A 20549-nucleotide genomic window follows, 5' to 3' on the forward strand; every position below is an offset into this window, starting at 1 on the left:
GTTTAAAAAGTTCACACATTTAAAAAAAGAAAATAAAGACCAGGTCTAGAAAAACCAAACTAAAGAAAGAAAAAACGGTCCAGAAACTTTCCAAAACCAGGACAAGATCTCGCTCAATGCCTAAGATGGGCAGGCCCATTTCTGGGAGTGACGACCGTTCTAGCATGGGCGTCAGTTTACAGGAAATCTTGTAATTGCCGCCATAAGCGCTAAGTAGGAAATGTTTGTGGCGTCGCCTGTAGCCTAATGCATCAATGGAGCTTGTCCTTCCATGCTTTTTGTTTTGGGAAATAACTTTCGATCTCTTCATTATCAATCATGGCAGTATAACAAATGTCAGAAATAAAAAAAAATTACATCCAGATCCATAAATCACCTAGCGATGACTACAAGCACTGAAGCGAGTTGAAGGCGCACTGCCGTCGTCGCCCCTCCTTCACTGAAACTGAGGAAAACTTGTTGTAGTAGACAGTCGAAAAGTTGTTGTGCTAGGGCCTTATAAGACCGGCGCACCAGAACAACAACCACCGCCATTGAAGAGAAGCATAGAATGGAAGGATCCAACCTATAGACAGACAAACATAGACGAACAAAGATCGAATCCACATGGATCCATTGAAGACAAACGCCGACTAAATCCCGCAACATCCGTCGGAGACAAACCTCCACATGCCCTCTGACGACACTAGAAGCATCACCGGAACAGGGGGTATGCGGGAAGAACTTTATTCCATCTTGAAAGAGATGTCATCGCCTCGTCTCTCTAAGCAGGACAAACATTCATTAATGAAGCCCTCCAGACGTCAAAGGTCGGGATCCACCACGCCTCCATAGGCACTAAGGCCACAACAGATGGGGCAGACCGGCGCTGGCGCTAGCGTGAGGCAGGAGAACCTTAGCGGCGGTCGGGTGCCATGGGTACTAGGGAAGCGCCAAAGCGAGAGTCTCCGCCCCTTGTCCTTAGATGCCATTTTAGTAATGAAAAATAAAAATCTTATCACCACATAAACGGTAGTATGATTATTCATATGTTGCTATTTTTACAAGAATGGGGTCCAAAATTTTGATTTCTAATTACAAATATAAACTAAACATTTATTACATATTTGAGAATCATACACGTGAATTTAAGCTGCATCATTTAGCTAGTTTCGTGAATACTTATTGTAATAGAAATTGATGGCCATACTGTTAGTTTTCTAAGGCCATGCTCGCATGCCCTATAACGACGACGGGTCACCTTTTCTTTAAATGCCAGTTTACACTATGTATTTGGAGAATGATGAAAGCATGGAATGGATTGGGGGAGCTGGAGATGAACAGGTGGGGGACGGAACGCAACTGTAACACCCCGGATATGACTTTCCCAATTTGTAATCCAACTCTTGCCATTTTCGGCCTTAAGTTAATTTATTTTCTCGGGTTCGGGTCTTGTCTTCATGTGTTGTTATCTTTGTCATGCATCTCTTATCATGTCACCATGTGCATTGCATTTGCATACGTGTTCATCTCATGCATTCGAGCATTTTCCCCGTTGTCCGTTTTGCATTCCGGCGCTTCGTTCTCCTCCGGTGGCCAATTCTAGCTTTCTTTCGTGTGTGGGGATTAAACATTTTCGGATTGGACCGAGACTTGCCAGGCGGCCTTGGTTTACTACCGGTAGACCGCCTGTCAAGTTTCGTATCATTTGGATTTCGTTTGATACTCCAACAGTACACCGAGGGACCAAAAAGGCCTCGTGTGTGTTGCAGCCCAACACCCCTCCATTTTGGCCCAAAACCCACCTAACTCTACTCCATCACCTAGAGCGTTCGATCACAATCGCGTGGCCGAAAACTGCACCTTATTTGGACTCTCCTAACTCCTCCTATGCCTATATAAAGGTTCCCCTCGAAATATCTCGGATCCCCTCCATCCCTAACCTCAGATCCACCTCCACCCGCGTCGCACCGGACAAAATCCACGGCGACGGACACGTCCAGTCCGCCCTGCCGCCGCCATGTGTCCGCCTCCCATTCGCCGAGCCGCGCGCCCACATCCCCGCCGCCGGAGCCCGCTGCGGCCCGTGGCCGGCCCGCCCTCGCCCGCGCACGGGCCAGAGCGCCGCGCCGCCGCCCGCCTCGTCCTCCTCCCGCACGGCGACCTCGCCCGCGCCGGCCGCCTCGCCGCGCAAGCTCGCCGTTGCTGCCACTCCGGCGCGCCGCCCCGCCTCGCACCACCGCCGCCTCGCCACCTCTTCGCGCCGCTCGAGACCGCCTCGGCTTCCGCGCCGCCCCGTCGTGCCCCTCTCCAGCCACCGGCGTCCACTCCGGCGAATCCTCCAACCGACAAACCTCGTGCTCCGTGCCCGATCCAGATCTGGCGTGAACAGTAAACCCTAGGAGGTTGAATTTTCTCTAAGTCCCTAAATTTTCAGTCCATGTGCCTATATTCAACTTGTTATATCTCCACAGCCGTAGCTCCGATTCATGCATATAGCATATCAAAATGTTCGTCTTAGAGAGTACATCATTTCATTCCATTACATCATTTTCATTTGAGTTCATCTTGATGCCCGAAATGCTGTTAGAAGAGGGCTACATGAGTTAATTGTCAGATCTGCTACTCCATCTTAGACATTTGTCATTTTTGCCATGATTATTGTGTGCATGATATGCCCATGAGCTCTACATATATTTTATTAAGGGTTTTGTCATCTTTCCAGAGGTGCAACCCATGTATTTTTGTGATGTGTGTGGGGACTAGTGCAAGCTTGCAAAGAGAGGCACTCGGTAACTCCGTTTTCAGGGACTTAGTATTTTCACTAAGTCCTGGGATTGTTTAGTTCATGATGCCATATGTCCATGTTGTTTCCTAGTGATCCGTGCCTCTTTTGAGGATGATCAGTGAAGAAGTTTTGTTAATATTGTAGTGCTCTATCCATCCATGTCTTTGTTTGCATATATGTAGCACCCTAGCTTGAGTCAATCGAGCTCTACTTTTGCTTCGTTGCGAATCTGGGCAGATTGTCAACTTGTTTGCAATTTTGCCGATGTTGTTGTAGTTGACCCGTGCATGCTATGCCATTGTTCTTGCCATGTATAGCGTGCATTTTGTGCCTTCTTAATGGATATATGCTTGTCTTGCCATGACTTGCACCGTGGTGAGTGCATCAAGTTCGTAAACATGCCTACTTGGGTTATGTTTCAGCATGTCCCAGTTTTCACTAAGTCTGAAAACTGATTATGTTTTTTGATATGTTCGTGTGCTTGTTAGTATATTTTGTGATCCCTTTTGGCTCAAGGTAACTAAGGGACTTTTGTTAAGCTTGTTGAGTAGCTCCGTGCCATGTCTTACTTTGTCATGTTCAGGTCCTGTAGCATGTTGTTTTGTTGCTCCAAAGCGGGCTATATGATCTGAAATTCCAGACAAGTGTTAATTTCACTAAGTCTAAGATCTGTTTACCATTTGCATTTTTGCCATGCTTGTTTGAACCTCCTAATGGATGAATTGGCCGTAGCTCAGTGCTAGACGTTTGTTAAGCATCTTGAATGCATCCCTGCCATGTATTTTGTTGCCATGTTTGAGTGCTGTAGCATGTTCATCTCATTGCATTTAGATGCCTACTTGCTGTAAATCGCAGACCGGTGTCATATTTGAATCGCTTGCCGTTTCCAAACCGTAACTCCGATTCCGGCGTTCTTTATATCGTTTTCAAGCAATTTCATCTCATCTTTCTAGTGGCACACTTGGATTTCCAAGGTGAGGCCAGATTCATACATTTCATGTCATATCTTGCATATGCATCCCGCATCGCATCCCGCATAGCATACCATGTTTGCATCATCTTGTTTGATCCTTGCACGTGGTTGATTGTGTTCTTGTTGCTTGTTTGTCTTGTTTGGGTAGAGCCGGGAGACGAGTTCGCTAACGAGGAGCCCGTTGAGTTTGCTTTCGAGGATCCAGTCAACTCTGACAACTTTGCAGGCAAGATGATCATACCCTCGAAATCACTACTATCTTTGCTATGCTAGTTTGCTCGCTCTTTTGCTATGCCAATGCTACGATGCCTACCATTTGCTTTCAAGCCTCTCAAATTGCCATGTTCAGCCTCTAACCCACCATTGTCCTAGCAAACCGTTGATTGGCTATGTTACCGCTTTGCTCAGCCCCTCTTATAGCGTTGCTAGTTGCAGGTGAAGATTGGAGACCGTTCCTTGTTGGAACATTTATTTACTTGTTGGGATATCATTATATTGCCATGTTATCTTAATGCATCTATATACTTGGTAAAGGGTGGAAGGCTCGGTCTCTCGCCTAGTGTTTTGTTCCACTCTTGCCGCCCTAGTTTCCGTCATATCGGTGTTATGTTCCCGGATTTTACGTTCCTTACGCGGTTGGGTTATAATGGGAACCCCTTGATGTTTTCGCCTTGAGTAAAGCTTTTCCAGCAATGCCCAACCTTGGTTTTACCATTTGCCACCTAGCCTCTTTTTCCCTTGGGTTTCCGGAGCCCGAGGGTCATCTTATTTTGAACCCCCCCCCCCCCCCGGGCCAGTGCTCCTCTGAGTGTTGGTCCGAACTAGAGTCATGTGCAGCGCCCCCTTGGGGAAACTCGAGGTTTGGTTTTAGTTGTATGGAGCGCTCATCTGAGTGTGCCCTGAACGAGATATGTGCAGCTCCTATCGGGATTTGTCGGCACATTCGGGTGGTGTTGCTGGATTAGTTTTAACCTGTCAAAGTGTCTTGAAGAACTGAGATACCGAGCCTGATCGGAACGTCTCGGGAGGAGGTCTATTCCTTCGTTGACCGTGAGAGCTTGTCATGGGCTAAGTTGGGACTCCCCTGCAGGGATTTGAACTTTCGAAAGCCGTGCCCGCGGTTATGGGCAGATGGGAATTTGTTAATGTCCGGTTGTAGATAACTTGAACCTTGACTTAATTAAAATGAATCAACCGAGTGTGTTACCGTGATGGCCTCTTCTCGGCGGAGTCCGGGAAGTGGACATGGTGTTGGAGTAATGTTTGCGCAGGTTGCTCTCTAGTTTCTCGCTCGCGCTTTGCCTCCTCTTCTCGCTCTCTTTTGCGAATAAGTTAGCCACCATATATTCTAGTCGCTTGCTGCAGATCCACATATATTTACCTTACCCCACCTTTTAAGCTTAAATAGTCTTGATCGCGAGGATGCGAGATTGCTGAGTCCCTGTGGCTCACAGATTACTATTACACCAGATGCAGGGACTGATGATATAGCTCCAGATAGCACGCTTGAGCTCAAGTGGGAGTACGACGAGGACTCTCAGCGTTACTATGTTTCTTTTCCTGATGATCAGTAGTGGTGCCCAGTTGGGGTGATCGGGACCATGTCGCTTGTTGGGTTATCTTTTATTTTGGCGCCGTAGTCGGGCCATGAGTGTTTGGATGATGTATGTTATTTATGTACTTGATTGACGTGGCGAGTGTAAGCCAACTATGTTATCCCTTTTCATTATCTATATTACATGGGATGCTTGTGACGATTGCCTGACTTGCGACATATGCCTTCAATGCGATTATGCCTCTAAGTCGTGCCTCGACACGTGGGAGATATAGTCGCATCGAGGGTGTTACAGCAACATCAAGTGTTGGTGGACAAGCATGTTGATACGTCAATTTTGCATCTTGTTTTCTTCTGTTATTTATGATGTTTTTATCCATAATAATGTTTTTTGGAGTAATTCTAATGTCTTTTCTCTTATAATATGCAAGGTATACACAAAGAGGGAGAATTCCGGCACTTGAAAATTTGAACCTGGAAAAGCTACGTCAGGCCACCTATTCTGCACAACTCCAAACAAGCTGAAACTTCACGAAGATTTTTATTATTTATATGAAGAATATTGGAGCAAATAACTACCAGAGGGGGCCCACCAGGTGGGCACAACCCACCTGGGCGCGCCAGGCAACCCAGGCGCGCCCTGGTGGGATGTGCTCGCCCAGGCCCACCTCTGGTGCCTATCTTCTGGTATATAAGTCATTTTGATCTAGAAAAATCAGGAGAGAACTTTCAGGTTGGAGTGTCGCCGTCTCGAGGCGGAACTTGGGCAGGAGCACTTTTGCCCTCCGGCGGAGCGATTTCGTCGGGGGAACTTCCCTCCCGGAGGGGGAAATCATCGTCATCATCACCAACAACTCTCCCATCTTGGGGAGGGCAATCTCCATTGACATCTTCAACAGCACCACCTCATCTCAAACCCTAGTTAATCTCTTGTGTTCAATCTTGTTACCGAAACTATAGATTGGTGCTTGTGGGTGACTAGTAGTGTTGATTACATCTTGTAGTTGATTACTATATGATTTATTTGGTGGAAGATTATATGTTCAGATCCAATATGTTATTTAATACCCCTCTGATCTTGAGCATGATTATCGTTTGTGATTAGTTACTTTTGTTCTTGAGGTCATGGGAGAAATCATGTTGCAAGTAATGATGTGAACTTGATATGTGTTTGATATTTTGATAATATGTATGTTGTGATTCCTTTAGTGGTGTCATGTGAACGTCGACTACATGTTAATTCACCATATTTGGTCCTAAGGAAATGCATTATGGAGTAGCAATTAGATGATGAGTTGCGAGAGTGACAGAACCTTAAACCCCAGTTTATGCGCTATTCCGTAAGGGACCGGCTGGATCCAAAAGTTTAATGCTATAGTTAGAATGTATTCTTAATACTTTTCTCGTAGTTGTGGATGCTTGCGGAAGGGTTAATCATAAGTAGGAGGTTTGTTCAAGTAAGAACTGCCCCTAAGCACCGGTCCACCCACACATCAAATTATCAAAATAGCGAACACAAATCGAACCAACATGGTGAAAGTGAGTAGACGAAATTCCCATGTACCCTCAAGAACGCTTTGCTTATCATAAGAAACCATTTTGGCATGTCCTTTGCCTCAAAAGGATTGGTCTACCTTGCTGCACTTTTGTTACTACTATCGTTACTTTCTCGTTACAAATTACTTTGCTATCAAACTACTATGCTACTTATAATTTCAGCACTTGCAAACATTACCTTGCTGAAAACCACTTGTCATTTCCTTCTGCTCCTCGTTGGGGTCGACACTCTTACTTATCGAAAAGAGCTATAATGTATCCCCTATACTTGTGGGTCATCACATGTCAAAGCCAAATACAACAAACAGAAAGGCCATGGCCTCAGTCACCATACATGTATGTTAGGTCATCTGAAATGATAGAAACGCTAGAGTCTTTTGGAAGAAAATGCCGCCGCCATAGTACATTCTAAAAATCGTCCAGGAGGAGGCCAAGACATGGGTCACCGCGGGGGCTAGGCATCTAAGCATCATAATGTTGCGAGAGTAATTCGTTTGTACCTTATGTTGATGGGCTATGTTGTAAAGCCAGTTCTTATGTACTCTAAACTCTCCTTCTTAATTAATGAATGAGGGAAGTCTTTTGCCTCTGTTTCAAAAAATACTTCATTGACCAGAGAGATACTCAGTACCAAGGTAAATTGCCCACTAAGCAGGCATAAAAAGGAAAAGATAGGAAAGAAATTAAATAACGCATATTTCTATGCAACCGCTTCCTTCCCCTCGAAACTGAGGGCCTTATGACCATGGGGTGCGGTGGATCCGAGCCCTTGCCGATGGGAGGGCTCTGTTTTAAGATGTGTGATACGTCTTCAACGTATCTATATTTTTTTTATTGTTTCATGCTATTATAGTATCAATCTTGGATGTTTTATATGCAATTATATATAATTTTTTGGGACTAACCTATTAACCTAGTGCCAAGTGCTAGTTACTATTTTTTGCTTGTTTTTGGCTTTTCAGAAAATCTGTACCAAGCGGAATCCAAATGCTACGAAATTTTTGATGGTTTTTTTTTACCAGAAGGGGCCCTAGAAGGTTCTGGAGAAGATCTAAAGCTTCACGAGGGAGCGACAAGCTCGGGAGGTGCTTTGTAATGGGTTCAATCTTGCGGTGCTCAAACCCAGTGATAGAAGGGGATCTGACACATATTTGTATTATTGGCATTAAGGGAAAAAGGGCGGGGTTTATTCATATTGGTTGGATTTACTTTGTCTACATCATGTCATCTTGCTTAAGGCGTTACTTCGTTTTTTATGAAGTTAATACTCTAAATACATGATGGATAGCGGTCGATGTGTGGAGTAATAGTAGTAGATGCAGGCAGGAGTCGGACTACTTGTCTCAGACGTGATACCTATATACATGATCATTGCCTTGGATATCGTCATAACTATGCGCTTTTCTATCAATTGCCCCAACTGTAATTTTGTTTACCCACTGTATGCTTTTTGTTCGAGAGAGAAGTCTCTACTGAAAACTATGGCTCTCGGGTCTACCTTTATCATATATTAAATCCAAAAATACATTGTTGTAAATTATTTATCGTTCTTTTATTTTGTGTTTTTGTTTATCTATCTACTATTATCAGACTTGATCCTTGCAATTAACCACCGAGGGGATTAACAACCCACTTGATCGGGTTGGGTGCAAGTATTTGTTCTTTTGTGTGTAGGTGTTGTTCACGAGGTCTTGCGTGGTTCTTCTAATGGATTGATAACCTTGGTTTTTAACTGAGTGAAATACTTATCTCTATTGTACTGCATCATCATCTCCTCTTGGAGAAAATCCCAACGCAGCTCACAAGTAGCAATGTGTCTTCAAGATTTGTTAGGGTTTGTGTCCTGCTCAAGAAAGCGAGATGACGACAACTCCCTGAAGATGGAATAAGGTTCTCCCCGTCTAGCCCCCATTCCGGTGGTGCGTCTAGTGTCATCAGTGGGCGTGTGGGGGCGTGTCTTCGGCGGATCTGTCTTTGGTGGATTTGCTCAGATCTATTCATCGTTCCTCTACGTTCGTGTGTCTTCGGGTTGGATCATTCCGATTTACACTACTCTTCATCGGCGGCGGTTGTTGTTCTTGTGCGTTGATTCTGTGGGGCCTTAGCACGACGACTTCCTGACTGTCTACTAAAACAAGTTTTGCCAGGCTCCGGTGAGGGAGGGGTGATGACGGCAGCGTGCCTTTGGCTCACTTCAGTGCTTGTAGTCGTCGCTAGGTGGTTTACGAATCTGGACGTAACTTTCATTATTTTTGGTGTTCGTTGTACTGTGGTGATTGAATATGAATAGATTAGATGTTTTTTCATAAAAAAGGAAAGGATAAAGGCCACCGAACTAAGGAGGCAAATGATGTTGATTACTGGTATTTTTAGGGGTTAACATAGCAACAGCGTTATCTATTCATTAAAATGAAATAATACAAAGTTTTTATGGGGATAGTCATTTTTAAAGGACCATCTTCTTAGACTGGTTTTTTCAAAGAGTTCATCTCTTATACATATAAGAACTAGTTTTCAGATAATGTCCAGATTAAACTACAACCATGATATAGTTCATCTTTGAAAGCATTCTAACTGCAGTCCCTTAAACACACACATGTGAGCAATACGTCATGACCATGCCAAATTTCGTCTAATCTCTTGTGTCATTATTAGTGTTGTAACCTAATATATATCTAGTTTCTTTCGATTACCAATATAGATACAAAGTATATTCTATTGCAAAGATAATCAACACAACTTCCTTAATCATGGAAGACATAAGTATATTCAAGAAAATAATAATTCCTTTCCACAAAAATGCATGTATGATTCCACAAATCAGGTATTCTCTAAACAGTTAAAGTAATTCTAAATATTAATGATCACAAGCAATTTGAATATGGTTTGTAGAACACATAACTCAACAATCACACTCCATGAAAGACAAGGCCCGCCACCTGGCATAAGCTAGTCGCGCACCATTTGGTGATCAATCAAACTTGCAAGGTCAAGCAAAAGGTACCAACTTAATAGATCAATTCGTGCATTCTCAATCCTATTACATAAGTAAAAGTTCTGAAATGCAGACCGGAGTCCTAATTGCTTGAGAATGCACGAATAGGGGCAATTCCTATTCGGTGCATCACACGCCAATTACAGTACAAACTGTAAACCGGCGCACACCCGTCGCTCTGCCCCTCGGCCGCCCATATACCCTCTCTTTAACCTCTCTTAAAATCAAAAATGGTGCAATCGCCGGGTTTGAACTCACAAGCTCTGTTTTCTAAGTGTACTACAGCAACCACTAGGCCATCTTACCCTCTTATGTAAATTTGATTTTTTTTCTCTTCTATTTCTTTCTTCGGTTCACATGGTTTTTTTTTGGGTTCGCGGTTCATTTTATGGATATTTTTTATTTGGGTTTTCTTTAATAAGAGGATTAGTTTTCAAGTTTGTAAACTTTTTTCAAAATCAATAAATATTTATTCAAGTTCGTTAAAAAATTTCTAAATTTCAGATTTTTTTTCAAATTGGATGAACTTTTTTGAAAATTCATGAACTTTCCTAGCTTTTTGTGAACTTTTTTCAAATCGATGAAAATATTCTATTGGCCGATATTTTTGAAAACTAATGATTTTTTAAAATCATAAATTTATGAACTTTTTCCAAAAATTCATAAACTTTTTTCAAAACCAACGAATATTTTTTTAAAATCATACTTTTAAAAAAATCAGAAACGTTTTTCAAAACTGACGAATATTTTTCAAAATCAATGAAATTTCTTTCAAAATTTATGAAATATTTACAAACCCAATGAACCTTTTCAAAATCTTGAATTTTTTACAATGTTGTGAACTTTTTTTCAAATTGATGAACTTTTTTTGAAATTTGTGATTTTTTTCAAAATCGATGAACTTTTTTTCAAAATTGAGAACCTTTTTTCAAACTCACTATAACTTTTCAAAACCGATGAACTTTTTTGAAACTCGCTATAATTTGTTTAATTATTATGCTTTTGCTTAAGTTAGTGAACTTTTTGAATTTTAATAATTTTTTTTGAATATGCGAGTTTGATTCAAATAGCGTGGCTACAAATGTTATTAAAGCATGCGCGTTACACTCAAGTCACTAGCAAAGATGGTACGGTGGTAGCCAACCTCTTTCGGGAATGTTGTGACCTTAATTTGATTCCCCATGACAACCAGTTTTCTATGGGTTTTCGCGCTACAATACTTCGGTGCGATGAGCGTTCATGGACCGGCCCACTAGGTGTTGCGTGTAGGGCCAGTTCGCTTTCGCGACGCTTAAATAGGAGGTCCCCGAATAGGATTGGCGTGAGCAAGATTCCAACACATAGGCCGGGCAGAGGACCATAACAGAGCGTTGCACGCGCACATGGACGGTCCACTAAAATAGCACCCGTTAGTGTCCTTTTTTAAATACCATGCTCATCTTGCTCAAAATAAAAAAACCTGCGCGTGTCCTAAACTACAACTTATATATATATATACTTCCTCCTTTCCGGTTTATAGGGCTCAATTCAAAAATCTTATCAACCAAGTTAGATGGTGAATGGTGGAATACTTTTTGTAGTTTGCAAAAGCACCCAATTAATGCTCTTGTTTTTCTTAAAAAAATATGTTTACCAATGCATTAATTGCAATGCATGCATGCATAAAGTACATGCATTGATCAATCTTCCCTTAGGCTGGTCACAATGGGGAGGAACTTAGGAATAACATCACACACTCCAATACAACTTTACTTATGTGGCACATATTTAATGAAGAGAGAGGTGCTTGTGGTAACTAACTAAGTTACCGGAACATCACACACTCCAAGAAACAATGAGTCTATAACCTAATAAATATATCGTTGCATGACACTACATAGATGTTCCTATCCACTATGGAGGTAGTAACATAGTCTAGGAAAGTGTGTAAGTTACTAGCTTATGTTCTTGCCCATTGTGACCAGCCTCAATACTTGCATGGAATGATTTAATGCACCTTGGAAGCTGAACTTATGATGGGAATCAACCAAATTAAGTGTTAAAAATGAAAAAACTAAAATTTTGAGATAAGCCCTATAAACCGGAAAGAAGATTGTAGGGCCATAAGGATAACTACAACTTTATTCTCCTAGCTTAGAGGAGATTTAATGCCTTTGTTGCCCACAATTACCTTTATTGCCAGGTTTAGTTCCCTTGTTTCAAGGCCATAATAAATAAGCACCATCCCACGAGTCTGTGTAGAATAGCAGGTATGCAACCCACAGTCACGTCATTCAAATTAGTACCCCCTCCGTCCGGGTTTATTAGACCCCTTATATTTTAGGTCCAACTTTAACCATCTATTTGAGTAAAAATATATAAAGGATATGCTATAAAAACTAGATTGATGGATTTGTATTTCAAAGAGGTTTTCCATGGTATAATTATTATGAAATACTATAATTCACATTTTATAAGTTCAAATTCATGGGCAAAATTTGATGCAAAATAAAAGGGGGCCTAATAAACCCGGAGCGCTCCTTCCTTTGCTTGGCGCAAATCATAGGCTATGTGAGTTGGTTGGTACTATCGGGTTAAAGTTGAGGTCTGGAGTTCGAATCTTTCACAAGTATACATATTTTTCGCTGCTTGCCGTTGGCAGAAGAAATAGCAAGGGCGGCCCAGTTCGACCCAAGTGAGGAAGATGAACGTGTACCCACCCGTGGACAGACAAACTTCAGGAACGATCCGTTTTTCTAGATTGTGGGTTAATTCTTAAAAAGTATAGGGACTTTCAGCAAAAAAAATATGACGGACCAAGAATACTTAAGACCATTCCGAGCCATTTACGAACATTACAGCGAATATGATCAAGACATTTATGGCTCCCACATAAATAAGAAGTTGTGCGACAGCTATAAAGTAGGAATTTAATAAAAAATAGAATAAGGATATACAAACAAGAACTAATCCCAGCGAAAAGGCAGAATAAATGGGGTTGGTAAGTAATACTACTCCTAGACCCCCTAGTAGAAGAACAAATCCCCCAAATAGCATAAGAATCTCATGTATTGGTCCAGGTAAATCCATTATGGATAAAAAGAAATTAATAGTATAAAATTTTTCATGAACTGACTAAAACTAAAGGATTCAAGGAGTTTAATAGTAGGTATAGATATGTGCTCTAAGGTATTGATTCAGAAAAAATATAAGGGCCTCTTTGATTCGTAGAATTTTGAAAACATAGGAATAGGAAAGTATAGGGTTGAAGTGCCATGCCCACTTGAATCTTATAAGATTAGCAATGAGTGTTTGATGCCACAGAAAAAACAAAGAAATTGTAAAAAGAGGTTGGAGTGGATATTAGATTTCGTATGAAATGTAATACAAAAAATTCTAAAATTCCTATGGGATCCAGTCTTATGATTCAAATGGCCAACATAGGAAAAAATCCTAAGAACCTCAATCCTCTAGAAATCCTATAAAATTCCTTTGAATTAAAGGAGCCTTAAGGTATCAGAAATAAGAATGGTTATAAGAAACAACTACCCACTCGATCATTCATCCTTTTGTTCTCGTGACACATAAAAAAATTGTATTCCTCTATTCCGCTCCAGTGAGTATGAGCTATACATAAGCAGACCAAAATCAATTTCGTAAAAGGCCTAGCTAGTACCCGAAGATCTTGGAGGAAAGGCTGAGCAGCTGCGGCAAAGCGGCGGGGGCGAACTTCCTCGCAAAGAGGAAGCACACCTCGACCGGCTGCCCGTTGTACATGCACCTCTCAGCATTCCCCTTCTTCCCCACCAGCATCCCCAGGGAGTCCTCAGTCACGTCGGCAGCGCCGAAGGTGGCCGGGTGCGCGCCGCCGCGGGACCAATCGACCAAGGTGATGCTCCGGTTGGCGATGCGCTCCGGAGCCTCGATGGAGAGCACGGTCGGAAGGTAGTGCTCGTCCACATAGCATGGCGCTCGGCACTCAGTCCGGAACCGCGGGTAGTAACGCTCGTCGGCGATCACAAACACGGCGAGGCGCCGGTCCATCTCGAACCATTGCGCGCCCTTGCGCCACTGGGAGAGAGTCACGTCCGGGGCCAGCCCGGCGCGGTACCGGCCCCGGCCGTGCGGGCTCGGGTCGTCAAAGGCGCCGACGAAGCTGTGCCGAGAGCTGGTCAAGTAGGCATGCACCACTGGGAGCGGGTAGAGCGGGATGCAGGACTCGGAGACGAGCACGAAGCGCTCGTTGTTGAAGTCGAGGAGCGCGTTCGCCAGCAGCCGCCGCTCCGCGTCCACGACATTCACGTTGCCCCACCGTGTCGGCTGCAACAATGTTCCAAAAATGAATTACATTTCAGCACTTATGAAATAAGAAATGGGAATGCATATATTGTGGAAAAGTCAATTGAGATACAGTGCAGATCATAGTGGTGGTAAGAATTCTAGCTATACTAGTACCAGTATCAAAATTCAGAACACACGTTGTAGAAAGTCAAGTGAAAAAAATTCATGAAGGAAGAAGATTCGAAGATTTTTGGCCATGGCATCTTTGATTGATAAGAGAAGACTTTTGAGTAGTACCCCTCCATGATGCCATGCCGTGGCATGATGGTCGTCACTTTCAGCGTCTCTTTCTCCTCTCGTGATCGTGTCACACTCGGCGGCACTTGTCATTTGTCTAGGTGTCGTTGAAACCAGAGAGGCCACGTCGCAGGCGCATCTCGTGATCCGGCCCGTCCGATCCTGATCGGACGGTGGCCGGAAGAACATTCCAAACGACCGACGGAGAAAGAAGCGAAATTTAATGGCAACTGCCGGAAAGGAAGGTGCCGTGGAGCGGCGGGCGTACCTTGCTGGGCACCTGCCGGCGGTGGAACGGCGACGACGGCGGGAAGTCGAGGCGGTAGCCCGGCGTGGTGTGCACGTACACGGAGAAGAGCTCCCTCCCTCCTTTCGCGGCGCCGGTGCCGGTGGTGCCGTTGAAGAACCGCTCCCACAGCGGCGCCAGCGGCAGCGGGCCGCGGGTGAGGAACAAGAAGGCCACCTTGGGCGTCGTCCCCCGCCGTCCGGGCGGCCGCCGGCGCTGCGCGCGGGGCTCGAACGACGCCGCCCAGAGCAGCTCCTCCTCGCTCATGTTGTGCCACGCGCTGCTCGCCGGCGGCCGCGCCCACCACCGCTCCGCCGCCCCGCCCTGCTGGTCCCCGTCTTTCTGGTCGCAGGCCGGCGCCGGGAGCAGGGCGTCCGGCACGGCGAGCCGCGGGAGGCGGTAGTAGGAGGAGGCCCCGCCGAAGAACATGAGCAGGGCCGCGGCGAGGAAGCCCGTGGCGAGCACCGCGGAGAGGAGCACCGACCTGAGGAGCTTCGGCGGGAAGCTCCTCGGCGCGGCCCTCGCCGGCGCCACGTACCCGTCCTTGCCGTCCACCACCACGACCGCCGCCACTCCTCCTCCTCCTCCCGGCATGCCCCCCTGATGGAGAAACCAAACCAAAAACGCAGAGATATTTTAGGTTACTACTTCCGATGAATCAAATCAAATCAAATCTCAGCGGTTTCCGATATTTCTCGTGGGCGGAGGAAGAAAGGAAGGAAGGGAAGAGGCGGCGACGGCGAGGGTTCTGAGGGGAATGTTTTGTAACTGTAACCGGCCAAGGAGGGTGAGGAGGAGGGGGGATTTGATGCCTTCCTTGAAACGCATAAAGAAGATGAATTCGCTGCAATCAATCTTTTACTGTCACCCATCCAAGAGCAGAAGAGCGCCAAATCGCCAGGAATAAAATAAGCAAGAAGGAATGTCATAAATACTAGTTATACACTTCCTAAGTACATACTCCCTCCGTCCGGAAATATTTGTCATCAAAATGGATAAAAAGGGGTGTATCTAGAACTAGTTATGAGGCTGCTGCTGATGGAGGTTTCAATCTCCGGGAATTAATTGAGATGGAGAAGGATGAGTTCGGGACCTTTGGATGATGGGCGCTGGCTATGGAGGAGGCGGAGGAGCTTCGGGTTGCAGCAGGCAGCTGAGGCAGAGGTGGTGTCGTCTTGTCCGAAACAATCAAGCAGAAGCAACAAACAAACTGATTAACTGACGCAGGTGGTGTGCTTTGTGTTGTGTTGGTAAGATCCTCCTGCCCTATCCTATCCACCTCTCCGATGTGCTAAAAGAAACTGGAAAATTGGAGGGAGGAGGAGAGAAGAGAGTAGTAGCAGAGAGCCATGGAGCATCATCCTGTTGGCGGTTTCCCTTTCCAACGGGGTTTTTTCATGCTGCCCCCTTCGAACATTAGCTTTTACCATTCGGGTCCTGTTTTTTGTTTTTCCGTTTCTTGGCGACAAACAGACGTTCAGACGACTGGTATAAGACGTGGTTTTGGCTCAAGGCTTTTGCTAACCCATGATTTGGCCAGCATTGCCAAAAACATGTGGTACTAAAATTACGAAAATGTTGGTGTATGTTCCGTAATCGATTTTCGTCGTCATAGCCAAATGAAATAAAATTGATAGGGTATGTTCTGGGCACGGTCGCGGTTGATTGAGCAGTCCTCTTCTTCATCACTTCTTCGGATGAAACATAGTGTCGTTGCCATCGCTACTTGGTCCATAATGAGAGAAGTAACAAAATTGTTGCTGCTCCGGCAACGGATGGATGGGATCCAGGAGACTCATATTTGTTGTGTTGCCGCTTTCACCGTCATGTATAGCAACGTAATGTCGCACGTAAAATTCTAAAGATCGGAGTTACGAGGAATTAGAACAAAATACACCTTACATTGTGGAATGAATGTTATCAAAAAACAAAATGCACCTTATGTAAAGAAACGGAGGAAGTATATCACAACCAGCACGCAGATTTACATTCCCCTAAGCTAGCCTTCGGGCACTAAAACAACCAACCAAAGTGGGAGACATAAACACCGAAAGAAACCTAGCGGCAGCACACCCACGAAAACTATGTGTCCGATGCTCGAGGGTTTGTGATATGTTTAGGCGGGAAATACTAGTAATACTTACTACTAACTCCGTCTGGATTTATTAGGACCCTAGTACTCTCTTCGGTCCTTTTCACTCTACGTATTAGTTTTTTGTCAGATCAAACTTTGCAAAGCTTGACCAAATTTATATTAAAAAAATATCAGCATCTATAATACCAAATATATATACACTATGAAACTACATTTCCTAATGAATCTAACAACATTGATTTGGTATCGTGAATGTTGATACTTTTTTCTGTAAGTTTTACCAAAGTAGAGATATCTTGATTTCGAACAAAACTTATACGCAGACTAAAAAGGACCAGAGGGAGTATTTTGAACCAGACTTTGACCATCCTTTTTTTTTTCTTTTGCGATGAAGACTTTGTCCATCCATATGACTAATAAAATACTCCCTCCGTCTCAAAATATAAGAACGTTTTTTACACTATACTAGTGTCAAAAACGTTCTTATATTTTGGGACAGAGGGAGTATATGCTATAAAAGGTACATTATTAGATTTGTATTTGAAAGAGCTTTCCGGCGGTATAATTTTTGTGACATGTACATTACATTATTAGAATATTAGTTATTAAATTTGTTGGTCAAATTTTAGCCCAAAATAAGAGGGCGCTTAATAAACCCGGACAGAGAAGGAATGGTAGCAGCCTGTGATTTGAAGAAAGACTGGGGACTCCGGACGCAAAACAACGGCCGTGATGCTTCAGTTTATCTTCTTGGGCTTCCGTTACCACCAGTTGGATGAGTCGTCGCTCCGTGCGTTGCTCCCTGCAAAGGCGGGGGGGAGTGGGACCCATGTGCAGAATGACATGTCGGCCGACAGAGATAGAGAGTTCACGTGTGTTTTTATTTATATGAGAAAAATATTGGTCGACGAACGCGTGGACAGCAAGTGCAACAAAAGATTTATGCATGCATCCCATACTTTTCCAGTGCCATGTACAGTAAAATGGATCGATGCTCAATGAACAGGTCGCCAAAGTGGTGCGTACGTACATACGTAGGAGTACGTGCCAAAACGTGACCAACATGTATCCATGTTCTGCAGCGTTTTGTTGACCGGCTGGCTGGCTGGTGTATACGGCCAGGTGCGTGCTGCTTGTAAAAAAGACAGAGTTTAGTGCTTCTAAATGGAAATTGCTTACTGTATATTTAAAAATTGCTCAATGTATTTATAAGGAATTCTCTTCCACATGTTATTAGAGCATGAGAAAATGAGTGGTTCCCGCACACTCTTCCTCCTCCGCCCGCCTTAAACCAAAAACAACAACAACAAAAAATCCTAACCCTACCTCAATCGGACCGATGCGGCCCTTACCCCTCACGGTAGTGCCGGACGAGGGAAGATGGGGGTCGTGCCTCGCCTGGGAGTCAGGGAAGATCGACTATCGCATGTGCCCTTGGTGGGAAGAGATATAACACATATGTTTTTGTTCTTCAATATACACGCTCGCAATCACTGCAAGTAAGTAAACTTAGCGTGAAACGAACTTGAGTACTTGTTGTGTATGTTGGTAGTTTACCGGCGCATTCGTAGAAGACCTCGTTGTGGATATGTAGATAGGAACAAAAAGGTTAAGAGATTGACCGATCTAGACGGTGATGAGACACGTACGTTGGGTCGGATAAGCTAAGGTGGCCACACAACCGTCGATGGCAGCAACCTTGCATTGTAGGTCGGCAACATCGACCCAACTAGGACGGTGCACATGTTGAGCCTTGGCCGATGCATTATGTTTGCAACAACCCAGGTACGGGGTTTTCAACCCCCGAAAAATCAATCAAGAGTTCATGATGTGATTTCTCCTTCCATTTGTTGTCCTTGTTTAGATGGTCTTCGTAATACTTTCTTGAAAAAGCGCCACCACCGAAAGTGAATATGTATCCACTTGTGATCTGTATCTCATTAACATCGTAAATCCAATATGAGTCACTATATCGTTCAAGTACTCTTCGATATCCTGTATAGTTAATCTCACAGCTCATGTTCCCCTTTGGATAGTGCATTACTCTCTCAAGTTGTTGTTGCACCGGAGTTTTTGATGCCCTCATATGTCCCGACACTTTCTTCGTTGACATGTGTTTCGGCCCATATGCGTATGTGCTAGATGTTCCTAGTATGTCGTGTACGATTTGGCATGCCAGTAATCCTATGATGATGCTAATTTGGATTGAGCTAGCTGAAAACTGACTAATCTCCTAACATGACGTGTAGCTACATCGCTAGAGAGCCACGAGACCACGGTTTTTCTACTTTTCCTAGCTTGGAATGATACACTTCAATTTCCCTTTTGTTCTATCATCTCATTGTTTTTAAACTTCGTTCGCAAACGGATTTTTTTTTTTTTTTTGCCATAGTGCATCCATCAAAGAAAAAAAAGAAGCTGAAATGTTAGCACTATGTACTGGGCAAGTGGGCCGGACGTCCGTGTGGCAAGCATGTATTGTTTGCTAGTTGGGCCGCGAGTGCTAAGTATACTAGTCAAGGCGATCAAAACCGTGTGCTGAGTGGTGAGCTGACCCTCTCCTCCTCCTCCGTTCTTTTTCTTCTTGTGGACTGGAACGAGGTGGACTGCCGCCAACGACTTGGTTTGGTCAGAAAGATGCTTTGTTTGGCTAATTGGTTGACTTGGAAAAGGGAACCATGCACGTTCGGTTTGATGGAGAAAAAAGAAGATAGCGAGACGGGGATGACGGTCGACGGGCGCCCGATTCGTCGTCGAGCCGGCGGCGGCGGTGGCGAGGTGGGACGCCTCCGGGTGTAGAGTGCTCCTTCCGTAAAAAAAATATAAAAACATTTAGATCACTAAGATAGTAATCTAAACACTTTTATATTTGTTTATAGAGAGAGTACGAACGAAGGGGAGCTGCGGGTAGTCGGTGTTGGCGATCATGATGGTGAACCGAAAACAATCATATGAAGAAAACAGAATGATGTTCATGGTTTAACTAACTTATATAGTAGTATATAATTATTACTTACTACTGTACTAAGAAATTGGCATCAGCCCCACAAGTCGCAGTCTCATCACGGGAGGGAGGACCGAGGACTGGGACAGAATTTACGTGCACATTCCGATTGAATCGCTCCTGTCGTTCATGCGTACAAGTTTGACTGGCTGACGTAATACGTGGTGGATTGAAACTCTTTAAGAAGAAAGAAAATAAAAAACAAAAAAATAATAATGAAGTTTTATAGGGAAGAATGAAACCCTTTAAGAAGAAAGAAAATAAAAAACCAAAACAAATACAAAATAATGAAGTTTTCAATGGAAGAATGAAACCCTTTAAGCAATCAAAATACTAAAACTAAAACTAAAAGAAAACAATGAAGTTTTCTATGTAAGAATAAAACTCTTTAAGAAGAAAGAAAATATAAAAACAAAAACCAAAAGAGACTAATGTAGTTTTGGGAAAATGAAACCCTTTAAGAAGAAATAAAATTTAAAAATAACTTGCACTAAAGTATGCCATGAAATTGCACTTTACTAATATGCCAAAAATAAGTATATACAATGCAATTTTTGCTTTTACTATAATTTACACACATGGTGTATCATACCTGCGTGTATACTTACTTACAAACACACAAAAAAAATCTAAGAAGAAATGAAGTATAGTGGCATTGGTACCACCCTTTAAGAAGAAAGGAATCCAAAAAAAATAATGATACAATTTACACATGAATTACACTTTTTTAGTTATGTAAGAATAAACATATTGTAGTGAA

General features: G+C 43.6%; 1 protein-coding gene across 2 annotated transcripts; it reads right to left on the reverse strand.

Moving 5' to 3' along the window:
* Positions 1–13177: 13177 nt before the first annotated feature.
* Positions 13178–16013, reverse strand: LOC123101980 (glycosyltransferase BC10). 2 transcript variants are annotated; one of them, XM_044523231.1, is made up of 3 exons: positions 15784–16013; positions 14673–15290; positions 13178–14146 (listed from the first exon to the last, which is right to left on the reverse strand). In XM_044523231.1, the coding sequence occupies exons 2-3, from the start codon at positions 15282–15284 to the stop codon at positions 13496–13498; spliced, it is 1263 nt and encodes a 420-aa protein (XP_044379166.1). In that variant the 5' UTR covers positions 15285–15290; positions 15784–16013; the 3' UTR covers positions 13178–13495. The 2 variants fall into 2 exon arrangements, with proteins under 2 accessions (XP_044379166.1, XP_044379165.1); XM_044523230.1 differs by lacking the exon at positions 15784–16013 and having other exon boundaries at positions 14673–15773.
* Between the last annotated feature and the right edge of the window lie 4536 nt (positions 16014–20549).

Source organism: Triticum aestivum, chromosome 5A (assembly GCF_018294505.1).
Source record: "Triticum aestivum cultivar Chinese Spring chromosome 5A, IWGSC CS RefSeq v2.1, whole genome shotgun sequence".
NCBI classification, from domain to species: Eukaryota; Viridiplantae; Streptophyta; class Magnoliopsida; order Poales; family Poaceae; genus Triticum; species Triticum aestivum.

Coding starts and splice junctions, on each gene's coding strand:
- LOC123101980 (XM_044523231.1), bottom strand. CDS start 15,284: ATGCCGGGAGGAGGAGGAGGAGTGGCGGCGGTCGTGGTGGTGGACGGC. Junction 14,147..14,672: donor GCCGGCAGGTGCCCAGCAAG/GTACGCCCGCCG, acceptor ACATTGTTGCAG/CCGACACGGTGGGGCAACGT.